This window comes from Arvicanthis niloticus, chromosome 13 (assembly GCF_011762505.2).
Source record: "Arvicanthis niloticus isolate mArvNil1 chromosome 13, mArvNil1.pat.X, whole genome shotgun sequence".
Lineage (NCBI taxonomy): Eukaryota > Metazoa > Chordata > Mammalia > Rodentia > Muridae > Arvicanthis > Arvicanthis niloticus.
This window is the reverse complement of record NC_047670.1, coordinates 25,904,629-25,926,051: the sequence shown is the minus strand read 5'-3', so window position 1 is coordinate 25,926,051 and position 21,423 is coordinate 25,904,629. Positions and strand designations below refer to the sequence as shown.

Sequence of the window (21,423 nt, the reverse complement as noted above, 5' to 3'; positions counted from 1 at the left end):
GTTCTACCCACAGTGGACTGGGGCCTACTAGATTAATTAGCACTTATTAAACTGACCCTCAGATATGTATACAGGTCAGTATGATGGAGCAGTTCTTCAACTGTGGTTTCCTCTTACCAGGTATATCAAGGTGATACCCAATATTATCCATCACAGTACACAAGCAACCTATCAGCCTCATGTTCTAACTATTCGTTTATATAATCCACCTGTCTCTAGAACTCTGGAAAGAGAGTATATAGTTGATCAGTTCCTTGCGGGCAGGTCCAGGCAAGAGGAGAGGTCCCGGTTCCTCGGGTCCTCTCCTCCATGGCTGAGCAGGATGGTCAGTGTCCAGGGCCCCAAAGAAACACACTGGGCCAGTAGTCTTGTTGAAGCAGGAATTCAACTTTATTGCATCAGCCTCTTGCCTATATAAACCTGGAGCAAAGGGAGAGGGATTTTGGGTGGGGTAAGATGATGTAGGAAGTGGGGAAGAGTGACAGAGCATATGGGGTGCCTGACAGGGCCAATGGCAAAGCTCTACATCAGCAACGGTGGGGCAGAGGTAAAGCCAAACAGGTCTTGCTGAGTCACTCCAGTTTGGAAGTGACTGAAACAGGTCTCAAACCTCCAGCCAGGCTTAGGCTCTCCCAAAAGGCCACAGAAGCTCGAGCCAGGCTTGGGTTTGTCTTCAAGTCCCAAACCAGGGCCAAAATGGGGCCCAACAATAGTCAATCTCTCTCTCTCTCTCTCTCTCTCTCTCTCTCTCTCTCCTCTCTCTCTCTCTCTCTCTCTCTCTCTCTCTCCTCTCTCTCTCTCTCTCTTTGTTTCAAACACTTTTCAATATTTTTGGAAAGCTTGTGCCCATAGTCAAAAAGCGGTAAATTCACAATCATTCTCAAAGTCCAGGACTACATCACTTCTAGTATACAGAAACTCCTAAGCAGAATTAGTCACTACATTTAGCCTGTGCTGACACTGTGAGCAGGTTGTATTACAATTATTATGTTTCCTGAGTTGCTCATGATATTTAGTTTATACTTACTCAGGATCAGTGGCCAGTTTAGTGTTTGTCCTGTGTTTTCCATTCTTAATGAAGTATCTTCATAATTTTGCAATTGAAATAAGATACACTGTATGTTTTAGTTCTGTGTTCTGCATTTAACTTTTCTGATAGTGTGTGACCTGTGTTTACAGCACTCAGAGGAATTATAACACAAGGTTAAAGCTGAAAGACAAATACTGTTATCAGTATTTATTTTCCAACCTCTTTCAGATGCCTTCCCTCTTTCACATACTTTCTTCTCAGCATGTAGGACATTTATAGATAAAGTCATATTTTCCCAGATATGTACTCCATATCCCATACTGATGGGATACATATGGGTGGTAGTAAGAAAGACATTTGATACCATTGCCCTGACAGCCAGTTTTATGTGATAGTAAGACATGCCATAGGCTATACTGTGCTATGGAATCTGCCCAAAGCTTCCAGGCCATGATTTGCATTCTGTTCTTAAAGTATATAGGAACAAAGATTAATAGTTGAGTTGTAGACTTACAAATTACATTGTACTGTGAGTATGTTTGATATTTATTTCACAGTGTGAGTTACCAATGAATTATTTTATCACAAAATGTTCTTATTACTTTGTAATATGTCTTTTGATAGTAAAGACATTCATAAGAAGTGTATAATAGTGAGAATATATGTTATATAAATTTTAATAATACTGATATTTTTGAAGAAGTATGTAAGAAAGTTGGTTAAGCTGAAATAGCTACTATGAACAGACAAGACAGCAATGTCCAATGATGTTCCACAAGCCTACCCAGACAATGTTGAAAAAAATCTCCAAAGACAAGAAGAAATAAATTTGGGATAATCTTTTTATTACTATTTATCAACTCAAGTATTTTACTACATATAGAAACATAGTATATGAAAAAACATAATCTTTATAACTCTCTATTTATCTATATATATACATATATACAATAAATGTTTTTAAAATAATTTATAAATATATTTTACTACTAAACATATACTGATTATTTGCCTGTGAAAGGAGGAATTGGTGTAGGAGTTAAAGAGTGTGCTCAGTGCTTAAGATCAATAGTTACTCTTGCAGAGTCCTGAGTTCAATAACAAAACACACATGGTTGCTTATAACCGTCTCTAACTACAGTTGCAGGGGAAGCCCAATACTTCCAAATTCCATGGGCAGGTGGTTAATTTTCAAGCATACAGATGAAACATTCATGCAAATAAAATAAATGAATTCTTAAAAACTTAAATTAGTGAAATGTTAAATTAAATATACTCTAGAAAGATTTAGTCTATAACTGCCTGGTCCATTGTCCTTGGACAGGATTTCACAATAATGAGAATTATGGAACAGAGCAATGCCTTTACATTTTAGCAGACATAAAATAAAGAATGAATAAAAGATGGGGCCATGGCAAGATATTTCCCCAAAGACATGCATTCAGCAACATATATCCTTCAAGTACAACTCACCTACTAAAGTTTTCAGCACCTCCTTTAAGTAACACCACCAGCTGGGAACCAAATTATCAAGATATGATATAAGTGTAATTCTTTGGGGATCCCCCCCACCCCCTTTCATCCAGAATAACTGCAGAGCATTTCTATGTTATGCTCCAGCCATTTTAGTTCCCAGATAAATGACACATAGTCTTAGTATATTTATCAATAAGATTCAGCATTAAGCTGAGCATGTTCTGAGCTATTTTAACCCTACTAGGGTATCCACTACACAGTAAAATGTCCCGCTACTTGCCATCTGTTCTTGCCCTAGATCATTCTGGTCTATGAGCCTCACGACTATTCTCTCACAGTGACCTCAGGGTAAATTATTCTTGTCTCTTCATGTGTGTTTCTCCACACATTTCTCTCCTCATGGTCTTTTCTCTCTCCTCTCCTCTCCTCTCCTCTCCTCTCCTCTCCTCTCCTCTCCTCTCCTCTCCTCTCCTCTCCTCTCCTCTCCTCTTCTCTCCTCTTCTCTCTGCCCTTCTCTTCTTTTCTCTTCTTTTCGCTGGTCTCCTTGCATCCCAATCTGAAGAAAGCTCCAATTCTCTTCTGCTCAGCTAACTGGATAATCAGCTCTTTATTGCCCAATCAAAGATAATTAGGGAACATTCTTTATACTACATAGATGAAGGAAATGACTCAATAATCATGACAAGGCTAACATGAGTGAGGATCTTTGGACACAGAAATCAGCAAATGAATATACAATGCACAAAGCTATCTCTAGCCATATGATCCTGTGAGAGGCCCTTGATATTGAAATGATAAAATTCTAACCCTGGGTTGGGTAGATGGCTCAAAGGTTAAGAGCACTGGCTGCTTTTCCAGAGGTCCTGAGTTCAATCCCCAGCATCCACATGGTGTCTCACAACCATCTATAACCGGGATCTGAGGCCCTATTCTGGCATGCAGGTTTACATGCAGATAGAGCACTCATACATTTAAAAAAAAAAAAAAAAGAAAAAAAAAAAGATTCTACCCCTGATTTCCAAGAGTATTTGACCATCTCATAATCTCATAAGGCCCATTTCCAAGAGCCACTAAAGTCTTAGTGTTATGCAAAAGTCCAACTTAAAGGTCCTCTAGGGCTAGAGAGATGGCTCAGTGGTTAAGAGCATTGACTGCCCTTCCAGAGGTCCTGAGTTCAATTCCCAGCAACCACATGGTGGCTCACAACCACCTGTAATTGGATTCAATGCCCTCTTCTGATGTATGTCTGAAGATCGCTACAGCGTACTCACATAAATCAAAATAAATAAATCTTTAAAAACTGAAGAAAAGGGGAATCCAGAGACTGCCCCAGCTGGTGATCTATCCCATATACAGTCACCAAACCCAGATACAATTGCAGATGCTAAGAAGTGCATCCTAGTTCCTAATTCCTAGTTGTCCTCCTCCTAGTTCCTAGTTGTACTCCTCTTGTTCTCTTCCGAGTGTCTAATGTCTACTCCTACTCCTAGTGTCTGAATCTCTGTTACTCCAAATTGTTCTCTAAGTTGTACTCTCTAAAGTGTCTGATTCTCTGATCTTCTTCTGTCTGCCTCTCGCCTTTATATGTCTCACTTCTAAGCAATTCCTTTAGGTCACACCTTTAATCATGCCCTTAGGTCTTGTCTTTAAATCTGATCTCTAAGTCACACCTTTAAGTCACACACCTTTAATCTCACACACCTTTAATCTCACACACCTTTAATCTCACACACCCAAGGAAAGTCTTGGGTATCTAAAGCAAGATGTTATCAGAGTGTGCTCAGCTGTTGTAGGCTATTGTAATCCAAGTCTTATGTCAGGGTATATGGCTCAAGATGGCTGCAAAGCTGATAGCCACTTTCTGCTAAAAGTCGGCCCCAACACACTCTGGGGGAATACATCATGATCATGGAGAGTTGGATGTGGAAGAACTTTTTTTAATTACACATAAATAGTAAATATGAAAAAAGAATACAGAAAAAGGGTGAGGTCAATCTGTAGTTTCCAAAGACAGACCTGTAGTTAATGCAGGGCATTTGTGGAAGGGCATTTGTGGATCCGGCTTGAGGTTTAATTAAGACACAAGGAGACACCTACATAGTTTAAAGCTGTTGGCTTTTAGTTGAAGAATTCGCTCAACTAAAGTCTAACTTCACCCAACTTCTCCATCATTCTGTCTCTCCATGTGGTCACACTGCCCACTTCAAGCTCCATCTGGTCTCCCTTCTGCCTCCTTCTACATCTCCCTCCATCTGCTGAGTCTCCTCCTGCCTGGAGCTCTGCCCATACTTCCTGCCCTATCTCACCAACTCTTTCTTATGCAAAAAGACACATTTCAGTCTGAACCAATCAACAGCAAAATAACTCCCTATCCATCTCTTTGAGATACCCTTGGGCTCTGAGGGTTGACCTTCCCCATGGGCAGCTTGCTTTTTAATATAATAATTTCAAAGAATCAACTTTTGGGCAAGTGAGGTAAGATAAACATTTACATATAGAAGGTATGTAATGGGCTACTATATAGAAAGAATAATAACAAACATTCTGCCAGCACTTAGCTCTGCCTGTACAGCAACCAGTACTTATAGGGGAATACAATTTCTTACATTGTAGGTGTGTAAGTCATTCCAACATATAGTAGCCTACTTTTTCTAACTAAGTCCTGTATCTTAAGGTTTCCATAATATATTAATATAACAACAGTGCTAGGGAACCAAGAATCTATGGTGGGAGGCATTTCATATGAAGACTATAATTCATACTAATTTTCATCTCACTTATCATCAAGTGTGACCAAATATTCAACTCTGATTCTTTGGTTTTAACTACATTGTATATCTATGTAAGCTCATGTATGCAGTTTTGGTCTTTCTATGACTGTTATGTTTCATTTATTATAAGGTCAAAATAGTTGGTTTATGTTGCCACTTACTGCAGTATAGGTTTCTAAAGATAAATATTATATTTGAATATAAGCTACATTTTATCTATGTGCCTATGAAAAACAAGTTTGTTTCTGTAACTTGACTACTGTGACTAGCGATGCAAAAAAATGTGGAAATATTGTTGCTTCCAGATTATGATTTCAGGTCTTTTGCTTGGTTAAATACCCAGAAACAAGTTTTCTGCTTCATACTATTACTATAGTTAAATAACTTGGAGTAGCTCCTTGCCATACCAGCTACACCATTTTTCCTTGGCAGAGTTTGTAAGATTCCTAATTTATACCTATTCTGCCGATGCTTCTCCTACTTTAGCATCATTGTAACAGTTATATAGTTATATATTCTTGTGATTTTGTCCTTGTTGATCCTTTTTAGTACATACTTTGGTCATTTGTATATCTTTCTGTTGGGGACCGCACTAGCCCCACGTTGGGGTGGCCAAAATAAATGTTGCAGCCCAGGCAAAATGTTGAGGCCCGGGCCGACCCATGTTTGGGTGGCCACTGTATCCCGGCCCAAGCTGCTGCTCCAGTCTGCAGGTCAGGTTTCAGCAAGAGCGAGGGTGAGGCCAGATTTTACCTAATGTCTGAGATTAGTCTCTGATCTCAGTCTATATTCTCTGATCTCTGGTTCTGTCTTCTATAATCTGACTAATGTCTTCTATCGTCTCAATTCTGATCTGTTCTGTCTCTGCCTTTTATATGTCTCACTTCTAAGCCACGCCTCTAAGTTACACCTTTAATCATGCCCTTAGGTCTTGTTTCTAACTCTGATCTCTATACTTCTAAGTATACTATTAAGTCACACACCTTTAATCTCACATACCTTTAATCTCAAGGTATCTAAACCAAGATTATCGAAGTGTTCTCAGCTGTTGTAGGCTATTGTAATTTAAATCTCATGTCAGGGTATATGGCTCAAGATGGCTGCAAAGCTGATAGCCGCTTTCTGCTAAAAGTTGGCCCCCAACATCTTTCTTACTTTCCTGTGTTTTCAACACTTGAGTCCATTTTTCTGCTTATAGTTGACATCTTTACGTACAGCCTAAACTTGCTTCACATTTGCTTACCTCGAACAGTTCCTCAGTGGGTAACAGGCCTCTCTGTTGGTATCATAGGATGTAAAAATAGTGAGAAAATGACCACAAAAGTAAATAATAAGCCAAAAGCAACTTTATTTACCATGGAAAACACTTCCAACCAGCCAGGGTCAGGTCACATTCCAGAGCTGACAACAACAACCTTGAAGACCAGGACAGGAACAGTCTCCTTTTAAAGCATAAACCTAGAAACAAGTGTTCGAGGGATAATAAAGAAGAATTTGTAAATTAAGGGTTAGTTTTGAAGCCCAGGGTATGGACTATAGCAGGATGTTTGTATAGGTTCAAGGTTATCCTAATATAGAAGGTTTATCTAAAGTTTTGTGAGGCTCACACAAACCAGGTAGTTTTATTGCAACTGAAAAGAATGTGAGATAGGAAAGGAAATATGAAAAGTACTATTGATGGGCTTTCTCTTCTTGATTAAGAAGTTTGGTTATTCAATTCAACTCCATTATAAAGGACAATATGAATTTTATTGTCAGATTTCAGTTAATGTAAAAAATATAAAGTATAAAAATGGTGACTAACAAGGTAAAAATTTGAGATAGCCTGATATATGACCTTGTGGAAGTCAACATGACCTTATGTGAAGAATTGTGGCTATATACTACAGAATTAAAATTTATACCTATTAGTTTTAAATTCTCATTCCAAGATCAATAATTTCATATAGCTGTGTATGTAACTATTATAGTAGAATGGTACACTTTATCTAATTCTGAGAAAGACAAGTAAAATATTTCTATGTCAGATTAATATTATTATATTATTATTAAGGCAGCAAAAATCTATAAAAATGTGAGAAATTGAACAATATGTCTCTCTTTATGCAATATAGTCTTCTAATTTTATTACTTATTCAACTACATTAAATGAAACATTTTGTGTATTTGAAATATTTTAAAAAACAATTTTATGTCAAATAATTAAATATTTAAAGAGAAATGACACACAAGAATTAAGGAGTGTTGTGACTGTGTTTATTCATTTTTATACTACCCAACGCATTTTCAGAAAGAAAAATAACTGCAGTTGTTTTGCTCTGTGTCATTACACTATCATACAACATTAAGAAAGACATCAGATTTGCTTAAAAGCCCAATAGTTACGTATATACATAAATGAAAAATACCCACATGCTTATAGGAGCTGTGTAAAATGTGCTTCCATTATACATTTTTAGACGGAATGAAAGAAAAATATAAAGATAAATACATATTCTTATATCATAGAAAATTTAAAACAATAAGAACATGGTTACATATAGAAGTAGTTCATGCTCTTTAGTTCTCACATCTTCAGGTTATCTAGAATATATTGAAGCAAATTAATATGTAAAATGAACCTCTGGACTACATAGTTGAAATATGTGTTTAATATTTTAAAATATGACTTAATGTAACAGTCATATTAAGTAAAAAATTACATTTTATATTCACTTACTCATTGACACAATTTCAAGTATTTCTTCTTTGATCAACTCTTTTCCCTCTTACAAAATCTTTCTTATTTGAAAAAATTCATTTTTTCCTAGTACACAGTTTTATATGATAAGGTCACATGTACTTGATAAACAAATACAATAGTTCTCAGTGGATTTGGCTCATTGCTAATATCGAGAATAATTAGGTATATTAAAACAATTTCTATATAATATATACATTTTATCATTGTACCATAAATTATTCTATAATAATGCATGTAGAAATATTCACTTACATATAGATGGTATCAAAGGACAGTTCTGGAATTTTCCCTATAAAATATTGCCTTTGAAATGTGACTATAAAATTATATTACTTTCTAAGTATTTATTTACAGTACAGGTAATGAGAATGTTAAATAAAATAGATTAAAAATGCTTTGTTTTAGCACAATAATAGATGGTGCTCTTTGAAAAATCAGCATATACCATAGGCAATGTATTTCTTATGTGTGTAACCAGAAAATGTTATTTTTTTAGAAACAAATGCTAAAATACTTGGCTAAGAAATGCTGTTATTTAAACAACTACTGAAAAGAGTAGGGCAGGTAGATTAGCTAAGCTGATTGTTTGCCTTGAAAGCATGAAGACCTTAGTTTAACCCCAGAATGCAAGTAAAAGTACACAGTATGATAGCATGTGCTTATATTCCCAGGACAAGGAAATAAATGATAAATTGATTTCAGGAGTTCAATGTCCTGCCAACTAGTTTACTTAGCCAATGAAAGGGAGTGAACTCAAAATGAAAGTAGATGATGTCTAAGAAATAACTGCTTCACAGATGTCTGGTTCTCTTCTGGTACATACATATACACAAACATGTATATGCACTTATATACACACATGGACCCATTCATCAAGAATATACACAAACGTGCATATAAAAGTCAAAATTACAAAGTTATTCTTTTCATTTTTGTCAGTGTCCAATTTAGGGGGAAAGAGGGTTGCGATTTTTAAATTATGTTTGATCTTTTTTTACAGTCCAGTCATTATCCCACTCCTGGTCTGCCCTCCAACAGGACAGTTTCTCATCCCATTCCTCCTCTGTTTCTAAGAGGATGTCCCCACCCCTACTCCCTCACCCTACCAGGCCTTCTCACTTCCTGGGGCCTCAGGTCTCTCAAGAGTTAAGTGCATCTTCTCTCATTGAGGCGAGACCAGGCAGTCTTCTGCTGTATATGAGTTGGGGCCTCTTACCAGCTAGTGTATCCTGCCTGTTTGGTTGCTCAGTGTTTGAGAGATCTCGAGGGTTCAGGATAGTTGAGACTGCTGGTCTCCCTATGGGGTTGCCCCTCTCTACTACTTCTTTCATCCTATCCCTAATTCAACCACAAGGGTCCCTAGCTTCTGTCTGTTGGTTGGGTGTAAGTATCTGCAACTGTCTCTGTCAGCTCCTTGTTGGGCCACTCAGAGGGCAGCCATGATAGTCTCCTGTCTAAAAGCACACCATACACATCAATAATAGTGTCAGGCCTTGGAGCCTTCCCTTGAGAGGGATCCCAGTTTGGGCTTGTCACTGGACCTCCTTTTCCTCAGCCTCTTCTCCATTCTTGTTCCTGCAGTTCTTTTTGACAGAAACAATTCTGGGTCAGACTGGGGGATGGCAACCCCATCCCTATACTTGATGCTCTGTCTTTCTACTGGAGGTGAACTCTGTAAGTTCCCTCTCGCCATGGTTGGGCATTTCATCTGAAGTCACTCCCTTTCAGTCCTGAGATTCTCTCACCTCCCAGGTCTCTGGTACAGTCTAGAGAGTCCCCCTACCTCTCACCTCCCAAGGTTGCCTGTTCCCATTCATTCTGCTGGCCCTCCCCCAATACCTGATCATGTTCACCTTTTCCCCTCACTGTCCCCTCTCCCACCCAGCTCCATATTTCTTATGGTAGAAATTTTTCTCTCTGTTTTTAATTCATTTCTAATGAAATTACTCCTTTCTAATTACAACATTTTAGAAGGAAACTTGTAAGACATCTGGAGAATACAAATTTTGTACACATACCATTTTGAATTTTACTTGTATTTATATTTTCAAATCAGAAAATAGAAAATGTCATAATTTTAAAATGTTTTCCCATCATTAAGTGAGGGATTTATTGAATATTCATATAAAGAATTTAGACAGTATAAAATATTCTACAACTCAGGGTATTTCTGGATACAACAGTATATATAAATTGGATATTGAAACAATAGCAAAGCAAAGACATATATTTCAGTTAAATGTGAAACAGTTTGAAGTAAAGTAATTCAGAAAGAAAATAGAAACTGTATGTGTTATTACATTATAAGTCAGTATAGTATTTTCTGATAATACTCTTTATATTTTTATATGTAACAGCGATTTTTAAAAGCTTATTTGCATAAAATTCTTATTCTATACAGGTTTTCTATATATTGTGCTAAAGAGATCTAAGACGTAATTAAAATGTATATAATAATAACAGAAACAAATGAAATTTATATTTTAACATTTAGAGTACTATGCTTCAATAAGAAAAAATAGTATTAAATAAAAATTACCAATTTCTAAATATTGTAGCTAATTCCTAAAAGAAAGTTATAATATTAAATAGTTGTTCATAATAACAGTAATTATTTGATATTTCCTCATTTGTAATTCCCTGGGAGAAATACCATAAATGCTAAAATGCTTATTTTCTTCATTGGTTGTTTCTGTTAATTCAGAGAAAAAGAATGTTTGGTGCTAAAATGATTATAATTTTTCCTACTTACAAACACAGTATGCATTCAAATGTCAAATAAATAGGGGTAATAAAACAATAGCATCCCTACAAAGTAATTATTTCTGTGGGAATTTAACTGATTCCTTTCAGAACTCCTGTAACTTCAAGTGAGTATGGTGGGGAGTTCTATAGTGTTACATTAAACACCCTCATTTTCTGCTTTGCTTTAAAATCTTACTTCTAATTTGTTTATTAACTGAGAGAAAATGAAACAGTAGGGATTTGCCACCTCTTTCCTTTCAAGTCAATTAGACCTCAAGACAAATGAATATTCTCACGTAAGTACTAGCCTAATGTAAAAGTTGTCTTATTTGAGATAATTTCTCTCATTTAAATCATTAAGTGTAGAAAATTTGACAAGAAATACACATTGTACCCTCATATTTACCTATGACCAAAATTATCCTAATTCGCATTTCAACATTTCTATTTTGTTCTGTATTTAGGTATGTATGTATAAATATAAATATTTCTATATTGTTCTCTATATACATAATATGTATAAATCTAAATATAAAATATATTTATGTAATATATTGTCAACATGTATATTTGAGAATATTTATCATAAGTTTAATAAATTTTGTGAGTATAGAATTAGGAATGTAAGCCCCCACTTATAAAACAAAGTTCTCTATTAATATTCATCCTTTTATATATTTTTAAGTCTATTGCACATTTCTTTAGATATCACTCATTTCAAGGAAAATGTCCTAAATAAAGCTGTTGAATGCATGTATAAAACATCTTCCTGTAGTTGTACATCATACATCAAGTTTCTATGTTCTGGGTGGTTGCTTAGCTCTCATGCTAAGGAATGTTAATGGTTATGGAACAAGTGTACTTTAAAAGTAAAGTCAACCTATATCTTAATTCTCTTTGGTTAATATTCTTACCCAGGGGTTCTCTTGTTACTCTAATAAGAAAATAATCCCTTCAGAAATAAACTGTCATGAGAAAAACTTAATACGTTAAGAGTGGGTTTGAATAAGGCCAACAAAATTTTCTAGTTACAGATATAATATCTTTTCTGAAAATGTGTAAATGTTTATTAATATATGAATTGGGAAGGCAAGTGTTTGAGTTTCTGGGACAGTGACAGTTAAAAGAGGACACTCTGGTGTGTCATTTATGCTTTTAGCTATGAAAGTAGACCAACAGGGGTTTAAGTCATGTTATGTATCTTTTTTTCCTGGTAAATGTAAGACAGCTTATTTAACAGCCTGAAATTTATCTCTAAATAGAGGACATAATAGTACTGGTTCCCAGAGATTTTGGATGGTTAAAGGAGTTGTATTTGTTACATTTCCTGGCCATTACTCATACTTCCACTTTATTGGTAAAATTAACCAATAACTATGAGACTCAGGGTACTCAACTAGCTTACTATCAGAGTAGTTCTAGAAGGCTAACAAGATTTTATATTATTATCAGGGATTGGTAAAATATTGCTTGATTTTTTTTTTACTTTTATTTCATTATACAGTTCAGAAAAAGGTGAAAATAAAGTCACTTTAAAAGGTAACAGTTTTAATCTGAAAAATCAGCTATTTAAAAATTAATACTTTAAAATACCAAGAACATTTTGTTTTGTTATAGATTGCACATTGCACTTGCTAGTGTTATTGAGCATTAAAAATGTGTCAGATTTAATATCATGCTGCCATTTTCTGTATCTTACTTAACGTTGTCTAGATGCCTACACAACTAAGTCAACATACTGCAACAAATATGGGTTTCAATATTTTATTTACATTTAAATCTATTAGATAAGGTGGAGCAAGCTTGGCAGATGGTTACTCTCTTAAGAGGTAACTTGTCTAAGAATATCTTATTCAACTAGTCAACTAGACCTACATATCCCACTATCTACATACCATATCCATATGGTATCTACATACCATATCCATATGGTATCTACATACCCTATCCATATGGTATCTACATACCATATCCATATACTTTTCTATGAGAGACATAGAAAATAAAATTAATTAGTATCACCAGTACAAGAAAAATCTCTTAAGTCCATTACCCAAATCGTCCAAGTAACATGTTGCAGAGATATAGTACAATGTCACAACCAGTATTCTGATATTAATGTAATTCATCAAGCTTATTTAGATTTTATCAGTTCTACAAGCATTTATGTATTACATATATAGTAATTTTACTGTTATAAATTTCTGTGACTACCATCATAGTCAAGGCTCATAACATTTCCATTAAAAGAAGCCACATAGTACAATGAATTACCTCCCAGCACTTCTCCATACACTCTAACTCTGTCAACAAATCAGTTATCAACCTTTATACATTAGTCAATTCAAAAATGATACATAACACAAACTAACAATCCTTTATTTTGATAGTATATTTGGTATTATATACATGACAATTTCTATGACATACCAGCAATGTGCATGGACTCTCTTCTGGTTAATGCCGAGTGTAACTTCATATTATGAATTTGCCACAGCTTATGAATTTAGGGGAATAAATGCCTCAGTGTACATAACATTTTCTGAGTTATAAAGCAAGGGTATGTTAAGTTCTATGACAAACCACAGCAATCCTTCATGGAGGGCCTTATTCTTGTTTTATTTCTGTTGCTGTGATAAAATACTAAAACAAAGAACAAGGCAGAAGATAAAATGTTTCTTTTAGCTCATAATTCCATATTGTAGTCCATCATTATAGAGAAGGCAGCACGGCAGGAAAAACATAGTGACACATCTTCAACCCTAAACAATTATTAAAAATGTATGTATGCTCATTTTTTTTTTGCTTGCTTATGCTCAGCTAGATTTTTCCAGTCTATGTAGCTTAATACTACCTGCCTAGGGGATGGTGTACTCTCCTGTGGGTTATACACCTAACCCTCACCCAAAACCTGCCTGTAGGCCACTCTATATGAACAGTTCATCATTGAGACTCTCTTCCAGGATGATTCTAGAGTGTACCAAGTTGACAAAGTTAAGTGTCACAGTGCAATAGCATTCTTTAGCCTTTATGCAATTCCTTTTAATTAACAGTAACAAGCCTCATGTGATAGCATGAAGGCCTGCTGTGTTTTTAATTTTCATTTTGTAAATTAACAATATTGAATATATTTTCACAAACATGTGTTTCTTCTCTCTCACGCGTGCTCTGTTTCTCTCTCTCTCTCTCTCTCTCTCTCTCTCTCTCTCTCTCTCTCTCTCTCTCTCTTTCTCTCTCTCCCTCCCTCCCTCCCTCCTCTCAGTCCCTGATGTAAGCTGGATATCTCTCAAACAAGTATTTTCTCTCCTAAGCACTGTTCTTTTAAATCCCTTCACAATGCCTTTCACATAGTGGAATAATTGGTTTTAAATGTCAAAATGGCACAACCTAGAGTCATATGCAAACCTAGAATCATCTGCAAAGAGAGTCTCAGTTGAGAAATGTTCTAGACCTGGTGCAGATGGAACTGTAAGCCTTTAGTAGGAGATTGTCTTCATTGTCTTAATTGAATTGAAATGAACAACTCACCATTAATGTGGACAGCATCATTTCATGAGCTGGACTCTGAACTGCATGATAGTAGAAAGTTTGATGAGGAAAAAAAAAACAAGGATGTATGCATTTTCTCTTTGCTTTTGACTGGATGTGATGTGACTAGTTTCTTGAATTCTCAAAGTTGTGGCCAGTATCCTGGAATTTTAAGCCAGGTAAACTCTTCTTCTCTTTGAGTTTTTACATTTGTTTCTGTTTTGTTTTGTTTTTTTTTTTAATTTTTTTTTTTGTTTCTGTGTCAGGCTATTTGTCACAGCAATAGAACAAAAGCTAGTGGAAATTTGTTAGAAAATCTAATATTTAGTGACACCAAAGGTTTGCTACTTCTTAGAACAAGCTAGCACATACATTATTATTAAACAAATAAAAAAACATTTATTTAATAGATTTTTGAAGTTAATTCATGCATTTTTAAAATTTATTATTATTATTCTTTAATGTATTTTACAGTCTAGACATTATTCTTGTCCTGGTCTGCCCTCTGACTGGTCCTCATTCGATTCCTCCCCCCTCGGTCTCCAAGAGGATGCCCCCACCCACCCTTCCATCCCACCAGACTTCCCCACTCCCTGGGGCTTCAAGTCTCTCAAGGGTTAGGTGAATCTTCTCTCACTGAGGCCAAACCAGGAAGTCCTCTACTGTATATATGTGGGGGGCGGGGGGAGGGCTCATGTCAGCTAGTGTATGCTGCCTGGTTGGTGGCTGAGTGTCTGAGAGATCTCAGGTATACAGCTTAGCTGAGACTGCTGGTCTTCTTTTGGGGTCTCCCTCCTCCTCAGCTTCTTCCAGCGTTTTTAAAAGTCAGTTTCTTAAGAAATCTTAGGCATGACGAAAGATATAAAGATTAATCATTATAGTTTGAAACTGAAAGTAATTGTGATAGTATAAAACTAATGCTTTACTATCTTTTGATAGGTTCTGTTGCAACTGCCTGTCGTGATCCAGGAGTCCCCATGAATGGGACACGTAATGGGGACGGACGAGAACCTGGAGATACTGTTGTCTTTCAATGTGATCCTGGATATGAGCTTCAAGGACAAGAAAGAATAACCTGCATTCAGGTAGAAAATCGATACTTCTGGCAGCCCAGCCCACCAGTCTGTATAGGTATGATTAAAGAATAATTCAAATTTTATAAAATATATTGCAATGATTAAGAGGTGGTATTGATGTTATTAAATACTATCTTCAAAAAAAGTTGTATATTTTAAGATTTCACAGGATTTCAGAGGAGCATGTACTTTCTCAAAATATAAAATTTAGAAAGGGTAAATACTAATTTCTGTAGTTAAAAATTCATAATTGCATTATGTTCTGAGAAACTCAAAAAATTTAAAATGTGATTAATCAAATCTCCTAAAATAATTTTCCAGCCTTTATTCACTGGATAAATCTATTACCTTTTGCTTTAAAAGTTAGTCACTGAGAGTCTCTATGTAAAATGCACTATGTTGATTTAGTCTCTGTATGCTTATTTCTTCTAAGGAGATTATATCAGCAGCTATTTTAGAGCTTCAAAGGATTGGCTTTCCATTTAAGTCAGGACTTTGAAAAGAACATCAGGTTTTGTTTTGATGATCTGAGGAGTGTCCAGACCTTGTTCCACGCTTTAACCTGTCTGACTTCTGGCACATATTTGCTTTCAAATCTCTAAGTCTCAGTCTAGAGATTCAAGGTATAGGCCCTTCCATACTAGATCAGGACAAAACAACAACAACAACAAAAACAAAAAAAAATGAAACAAGCTTAGGGAAATGACCATGTTTTTCAATACAATAATTAAGAAAACCTTAAATTTAAGTAAATTGTTTAATATTAAGATTTTTCTACTCAAGAAAATGTCGCCCTCAAGTTAATTCACAAATTATTTTCACCAAGCCAAGCATATAGTTATTCTCCACACTTTTATTCAGATACATTTCACAATTTCATTGCACCATAACAACTTCAAGAAGAAATCTACAATTTGTTCACTCACTATTGGATTTAAAGTAGTCAGGATAAGCATGTTTTCAATGAAAAGCCTTACTTTGGTTCATTTATATTCAGCTTCTAAGTATATTATCAAATAAGCTTCATAGCAATTTCTTTCTGAATATCACATAGAATTAGAAAGCATGTTTTAATACCTCAGTCAGCAGCAAAGGAACTCAGTGAATTACTCGGGCTTGTTTGACTCCATGTTGTAACGGCTTATGTAAAAGCTGCAAAGTCAAATTCATGAGTTACCAGTTATTTTCCTTCCACTTAAAATTTACCAATAAAAATAAGGAAATTACTCACTTTGATCAACTTTCTTCTCAATGAACTTAAGCTAAAAAAAAGGTATTTTTATAACACATTTTTCTATATCTTGCAGGTAGGCTTTTAAAGCATAATAGTCACTAACATTGAAGGGTTAATTCTTCTTTCAGGCAAAATAGTAGCTTTAGGAAATCTATTTGAGAAATTTTTCTAAGAAAAAGAGAGGGAAATGTTAAGTATATTTACTTAAGGTGTGAATGTTCTTATTCACTGCTTCATTGGGATGTAAAACTATAATTAAATTAAAACTCCATATTCTAATTGAAAGTTTCTTGCATATCATAAAGAGAATCTCTATATAAAATAAGCCAGCCAGCATTCAAAATGAGAAGGTGAAAGAGCTCATGATCCCTCACCACTAATTGAGGAGGTATTGACATTTATGACTGCTCATGCAGGGACAATTATTCCAAGTGGATTTTCGGGTGGGTGGCCTGCCATTAAGCACCAGTACTATTGGGACTCCATGGTCTATTTTTCATTTCTGTAACTTTAAAGGAGACATAAATTTGAAAGGGCATGGATAAATAGGAGTGAATCTGAAAAAATTAAGGTGAAGAATAGAAGCTAAATATGATTAAAATATTTTTTACATTCTCAAAGATTTAATAAAATATTATGCTTTTTGGAAAAATTAATGAAATTCCACAAAAATTGCTGAAGATTGTTATCAATAGACCAGGACATCACTTAATAGATTTTCAGACCTATAACATTATATTAACATTATATTCTTATGTAGAATCCTAAAATATTGAACAGAATTATACTAAACTTAAAGGAAATAAAACACATCTCAAACTTCAATAAGTTTAAAGCATTCTGAAGAGGCTGTTAGAAAATTCCATTTATAAACCACAGTATGTTCTAGCTAAAAGGACCTGAATCTAAGGCAGAAAGATGAGCACTAAATCTTACTTATGTGGAGCAGGGTGTGGAACATTTTTGTATGGATTATGGAACTGAGTATTATTTTGGGGGGGAAGGATAAGATAGCTTCAAGAAATGATATGCATTAGAACTTCTCTGAGGAAGAAAATAACTTTAAAAACTGTCTGAAAATTGCTAAGGCTGCAGAAAGCTTGACCCCTGCAACTGATAAGAAAGAACTCCATGATTGGAAATACTACTACAAAGATTAAACCCTGAACTTTTTAGAAACTCTGTAAGTGTGTGTCTCAGACCTCAGAGAATAAAACATTTTACTTGCATGTGGAAAAAAAATCAGCCTCATAGCAAGTACCAAACAGAAGGACGTCATCTTTAGAGAGTTAATAGAATTCATTCCAACAAAATTGACAGTGTGAAGATTACTTTGACATTGCCAGAGGGAAAGTAGCTGCACTCAATATGAAGGTAAATAACAAAGACATTAGTGTGGGTGGGTTGCTGAGAAAGACAGTACATGAATAAAATTGAATTGGCAAAAAAATTAAGAAGATTGTAATATAGATTCATAGCTGCTGCTTGTGTTACTGTCTCACAAAAATAAAATAAAATAAAATAAAATACACTCAGAACAAATCATGCATGTCAGGATTCCAGAGGAGGCAACTGAAATTTAATTCATGAATGCCTTTGATTTTATTTTATGTGTTTTATGATTAGGCATGTTAAAAATGAAAAACCTAATGGATTTCTAACTGCTCTTTAAAGTTGAAGATGTTTTTAAATAATTTTTATGTATTCATTGGCAGTCAAGGATTTATAAATGCCAGGGAGTTTTACTCTTTGGTTGGTTCTGCTAGATTTTCAAATATAGCCATAGCTATGAAATACATAAATGAAATTTTGGTAAGATAAATAATGTGGTAAAAAGAGGCTAGGAGCCCTTATCCCTAAAGAAAAGGAAAGTGTTCAGCAACATCCAGTAGGATTTTGAATACACATAAAACTAACTTTCTTTCTTTGTTTATGAAGAATACATTCATATGTATATTATATATATGCATATAATTTCTAATAGTGCAACTATTATTATACCTAGTAGCAATAAAAAGATCTGAAACCAAATTGATCCCATTTTATACACATAATCCCATTCCATAAACCCCTAAAGACTCAATAGGCTTGTATTCCACTTTTATATGCACACCATGGGCATATTTTCACTTGCTATTGTACATAGCTTTATATATCTTTCACATTTGCTCATCATTCATGCATGATTTTAAAAGTCTTAAACACAAACTAAGCTGTTATTTTCCACAAAACATTAAACCACTCACTAGGCTACACATTCATTCATACAGCTGTTACCATCCTTCTCATAGTCAATACGAAGATTCATTAATGTGTCAACAAATATTTGTAGAAATGTCATATGCACCTGGACAAAATATCAGTATATAAGAAATCATCTTGACTTTACATGTGAATAGTGAATGCTGACACATGACGATAGTGTGCAGATGAAAAGACCGTGAACATAGAGGTTGGCTGCATGAGGGTGCTAGTGTCTCATACCATGTTCAGGAAAACTGAGGCTAAGTCCAGCTCAGTCAAGAAAAAAAAACTAAAATGTTCTAAGTGTTCCTAGAGGCTGTGCTACATTTCAAATCATCAATGAAACTACATAAGTACACCCATAAAAAACATTTCAAAATGAAGGAATTATATGAATAGAAACTACATAGAATTATAAGACATTTAGGGATGGCATGTTAGCTCAGTTGGTTCAGGTGCTTGCTGCCAGTCTTGATTTTTGTAGTATATTGAATATAATTTATTTATACAAAGTGATGGTTGACAATATCACAAAGGGAATAGAGGTCAGGTGAGGCCAGTGCACTACAACTAGGGCATTGTTTTTTAAGTCTTACAGAACTACCACTGACTTAACATTTCTGTACTATGACTAGATATTTACACTCAGAATATAATTGTTGGACACAGAAGTCAGTCATTTTCACAATCTGAAAAAAAAAGATTAGTATCAATCTAGGTCAAGAAAAACGGTAGGTAAAGAAAGTGAGACAAACTAAAGTGTATCTATGACATGAGTCTTGATATATCTCCATGATATACTGGATATGAAGATTCACTGAAGAATGTTAGGCTCCATGCTTAGAAATACGCATATCTGGCCGTGGTGGCTCATGCATTTAATCCCAGCACTTGGGAGGCAGAGGCCTGCCTGGTGTATAGAGTTTCAGGACAGCCAGGACTATAACACAGATAAATCCTGTCTAAAAAAAAAAAAAAAAAAAAAAAAAAAAAAAAAAAAAAAAAAAAAAAAAAAAGGCTTGACTCCAAGATCAAAGACAAGAGGAAATATACATAATGGCAGTTAGCAGTGTTATGTAACTTTTGTATTATATTATTTATGTGACAATAGACTACCAGGTAGCAATAGCTGTAACACATTTATGATTTGTAATTCAGCACAGAATATCAACAAGATGAGATAGGAAAAGGTGTTTCCCATCAATAAAAAGTGAGAGATAAGGTCATGAATGTAAACATGTTCAACACAAATTATTGTAACAGAGCAAAAAAAAAAAAAAAACACAAGGTAAACAGTGCTGCATAAAGAACTCAAGAAGGAACTCAGGAGATATCCAAGTCTACAAAATGAAATAGAAATTTTCATGGCAGAATGGAAGTCTATGCAAATACACTAGAAGAAATTGGACATCACATCTTAGAACCTGGCTCATCAGATTTAAGGTGATGTCAACATGTTAAAGGAAAATTATAAATAGCAAGAAAAACTGAGTGGTCCTCAGCAGAACTGTAAACTTAGACAACATTGACAATGAATTGTCAAAAACTTGCCTTGGAATTGATGGAATTTGTAGAGAGATAATCTAGGAGATAATGGCAAAAATCAAAGACCAGAGAAAGACTTCTGGATCTCCATGTACAAAAGGTAATTGTGCCTCTCTCACAGAACTCAAAGTATAGTACTAAATTTTAAAACATTTGTGTCATGATTTATACTCGGGCACACTTTTTTGTTGTTGTTGTTATGACAGGTAAATACAACCTACAGTTACAGGAGAGCAACAATATATAGACTTTGTTGACTCTATATTCTATATTCAATGTAGAAAGAGCAACAATAGAATCTGTTATAATTGCCTATGTTTATCAATCAAAGAACTAGATTTCTGGGAAAATCATAGAGTCACAGTAAGGTTCTTAAAAAGCAAACTCAGTCCTTAGGTTATTACTCATTTTAATCAATTATTTCTAAAGCCTCTTCTACAGATATAAAAAAATTATATAAAGGATGGTGTGCAAAGACAGTGAAATTAGACTTTCTTTTCCAACAGAATTTACTCAGCATAGAGTTTTTATTTTAAAAGTATTATTGCATACATGCAGAGAAGACTGGAATATATTGAAAGAGACCACTGTAAGAGGGTGAACACTGTTAGCCTAGTCTTGTATATATTGTAAGAGCAAGAAAAGAGGAAATTTGCTTTTTCAGAAAAGAATTTTCAGAAAAGAAATTTTCAGAAAAGAATCACCAGAAATGGAAAAAGAAAGAACACATGAAATTACGGTGTTACTGGATGGCTCCGGGCATGTTGTACACTGATTCTGGTTTCTTCTCAGAAATATCAGATGCTGGTGTGGAGATAGGGCAAAAATCAGAGGTCTAATTTTAAAAGGAAAGTTTAATCAAAGCTTGGATTACTAAAATTTTATTCAGACTGCTAAAGGAGGTTGTTGAACAACTGGTCCTTGGAGGTAGTAATAGGATTTTCCTACTTAAACAAAAGGCAGGTATAGGGGGATTATCTACATCATAAGTGAGTCTAGGCTAACTCTTATAGGAAAGTCTGATTTCTTGT

General features: G+C 34.8%; 1 protein-coding gene across 1 annotated transcript in view; it reads left to right on the top strand.

Annotated features, from left to right (window-relative positions):
• Window positions 1-21,423, top strand: part of Csmd3 (CUB and Sushi multiple domains 3) — a 942,208-nt gene that overhangs the window by 647,130 nt on the left and 273,655 nt on the right. The window contains 1 exon segment of the mRNA XM_076912208.1: window positions 15,233-15,424. Within this exon segment, the coding sequence (XP_076768323.1) occupies window positions 15,233-15,424 (192 nt within the window).